Raw genomic sequence first — 2,657 nt, 5'->3', positions numbered from 1 at the left:
TTAAATGATTTTAGCATATGGCTGCAATATAACAAAGAGTGACAAATTTAAGGGGGTCTGAATACTTTCCGTACCCACTGTATAAAAGCATAGATCAGTGCAGATGAGGAAGATATGTTTGCTTGGGTACAGTTATTATTACCACTATTGAAACCTAAACAATGGACTAGACACTTTGTTGTCAGCAAATAATTTTTGTAGTAGCAGATGATGGAACTTTGTAAATCTAGATGAAAGTTTATTCACTTACCAGATGACAGAAGGCTTTTGAGGAAAGTGAAGTTCTGTCCGATCTTATCAAGGTCAGGTAGTAGTTTGGCTATTTCCTCCATTTCTGGTAGAGCTTTGGCCAATTTATCTACGAATACAAAAGTTAACAGATACAGTACATAGCTCAGGAGACTTATGATGGTCAGGCATTACCACATTAAATTATAATTTAGATGTGAACTGCACAGCTTTCACTTCATGAATAATAACACTAAAAACAAAGATGCTTACCAAGATCAATTTGTTCACTCAGCTCCCAGACAAAATCAGGAATGACCCAGTTGTATTCACTAAAATCAGGCAGCATGTCCTTCCATTCGTCATAAGTCTGCAAGTAAGATGACAAACCTTTGAGTACAGGATACAGCATGCATATGTATTTCAATACATTAGAAATACATCTGCATATTTATAATAAGCAGTAAAGTCCCATGGCAGATGTAAAAAACAATTAATGCATTACAACTATTAAATGTGAATTGCATATAAAATACAAGACCTTGGATCATGTAATAATTGAGAACCTGAAACAAGACGGTGGGTCAAAAAGGTTGAAATGCTCTGAGAAATCTTAAGTCATAGACACACACTCCAGGACTCAATATTGACCTTTTTAGCTGTGTACCCCCCTCCTACTGCCGTGCCCAGCAGAATGTATCGGAGCCTTAACAACCTAGCAGCGAGGCGGGCCACCCAGAAGCTGCGCTGTTGCTGGTAGCTATGACCCCCTGACCCAGGGTGAGGCTTGGGTGGCTGCATGGGCAACCGTGACATGGAAGTAAAATAACGGGCTGCCGTGCGATGAGGAGGTCGCTGAGTGGTGGTGTTTCTCGAATAGCGGTGGTGGATGGCACAAGACAGAGAGTGCAGTTTCTGCAGAGGTACCCGAACTCTCACTCCCATGTTGGAGGAGACCAGGTTCCTGCAGCCCATACTTGAAAGGATAGAGAAATAAGAAGAAATTACAAGACCTGGCCTTTTTTCAAATGCCTATAGATATATAGCCCTGACAATAATCTCAGAGGAGACTGTTCGCCATCCACTCAATTCTATACCTTATGATGGAGGTACTGGTCACAAAGTACTATGAAATGTAATTTTAATCCCAAGAGACTACTTCAAGAAAGCTAAAGCTTGACAGTGCTTGATGATGATGTTGTTATAGCAATAGCAATAGCAGTGGCAATAGTAGGACCGAGACATTAAACAATAACAACATTAAAGTAATATAAAAATGTTAATCCATCTTTAGGTGTAGAACTTGAGTGCTGATAAGTGTTATTGCTGTAATAACTAATTCACTGTAGCAGGTGTTTAATTCTTCTGCATTATTACAAGCTATCAATTAGGAGTGGCCCTGTTAATACAATGTAACAACAAAAGAAGATATATCATACAGACAAAAAGAAGATATAGTACATATTTTAAAGAAACAGATATTCAAATTCTGTTAATGCATTAATATTTCTATGATCTATTACTTCTCTATAGTTAGCTAAGCATACAGTATTTATGAATAAAAGGAATGTAAAATCAAATCACAATAGCCTGTCAAACAAGTCTAATGTTTTCTGACAACACTAGACCACTGTGTCCCGATGTATTGGAAACCAAATTCACCAACCACTAGGAATTGCTACCTGGCTAAGTAACGTCAATATCCCCAACAAAAGCCCAAATGGCTTTGTTAGTAACGGGATGTATCAGAGCTTATGTATGTAGGTAGCTATAACACTTTGTGGACCACAGCTACGGTAGCTAGCTTGGCTGTCAAATGATTCATATGTGCTTTTACAACACAGCTAATTTAACTAGCTAGCTTCTGTAACCATTACCTATTAGAACCTGTTAGAACTTACCAAGCAGCTTTGCTTCCGACACGCAACATGGTGCTGTTTTTAACAGCAGGTAAGCACAAATTTCTTCCAAATTCAATCTTTAAGTACAATTTAATTCATCTTTCCAAATGGTATGCATTTACTTGCCAGTTATGACAGCGAACTTGCTATGCAACTAACAAGGACACAACAGCCAGAATGACAGTCCACTTCCTGCGGACGGTACTACCTCGAAATAAGCACGGACAAGAGGTGCACAAACGTATTAGTTCCTGACGGGGTTAGTTCCCTTTAGCCCTTTAGCTGTGTTATAAATACCCAGGCACCAAAAGTCCTGAGTACTAAACCTTTCCAGATGTAACATTTTTGGGTGCCTATCAGATATGTGTAGGATACGATGGAGAATTTGGGCCACATTAAGGGAAAAAATGGGAAGAGGAAGATTTTTTAAAATTACTTTTGTCGAGAATAAAGTCAAAATGTAAAAAATAAAGTTCAAATGTCAAGAAATAAGTAGAAATGTCAAAAATAAAGTAGAAATATTTCGAG

At 38.2% G+C, this 2,657-nt stretch overlaps 1 protein-coding gene across 4 annotated transcripts in view; it reads right to left on the bottom strand.

Moving 5' to 3' along the window:
- Positions 1–2,368, bottom strand: part of opa1 (OPA1 mitochondrial dynamin like GTPase) — a 40,055-nt gene extending 37,687 nt beyond the window's left edge. For 2 of the 4 annotated variants that reach the window (XM_020596828.1, XM_020596827.1), the window contains exons 1-4: positions 2,130–2,367; positions 880–1,204; positions 502–598; positions 251–358 (exon numbers count right to left, since the gene is read on the bottom strand). In XM_020596828.1, the coding sequence (XP_020452484.1) occupies positions 251–358; positions 502–598; positions 880–1,204; positions 2,130–2,158 (559 nt within the window). In that variant the 5' untranslated portion in view covers positions 2,159–2,367. Of the gene's footprint in view, positions 1–250; positions 359–501; positions 599–879; positions 1,205–2,129 lie in introns of all 4 variants that reach the window. The other 2 variants (XM_020596826.1, XM_020596829.1) reach the window with 2 other exon arrangements.
- Between the last annotated feature and the right edge of the window lie 289 nt (positions 2,369–2,657).

This window comes from Monopterus albus, unplaced genomic scaffold (genome assembly GCF_001952655.1).
Source record: "Monopterus albus unplaced genomic scaffold, M_albus_1.0 scaffold31.1, whole genome shotgun sequence".
In the NCBI taxonomy this organism is placed as follows: Eukaryota; Metazoa; Chordata; class Actinopteri; order Synbranchiformes; family Synbranchidae; genus Monopterus; species Monopterus albus.
The sequence above is the reverse complement of the archived record's forward strand: the minus strand, read 5'-3'. Positions and strand labels throughout refer to the sequence as shown.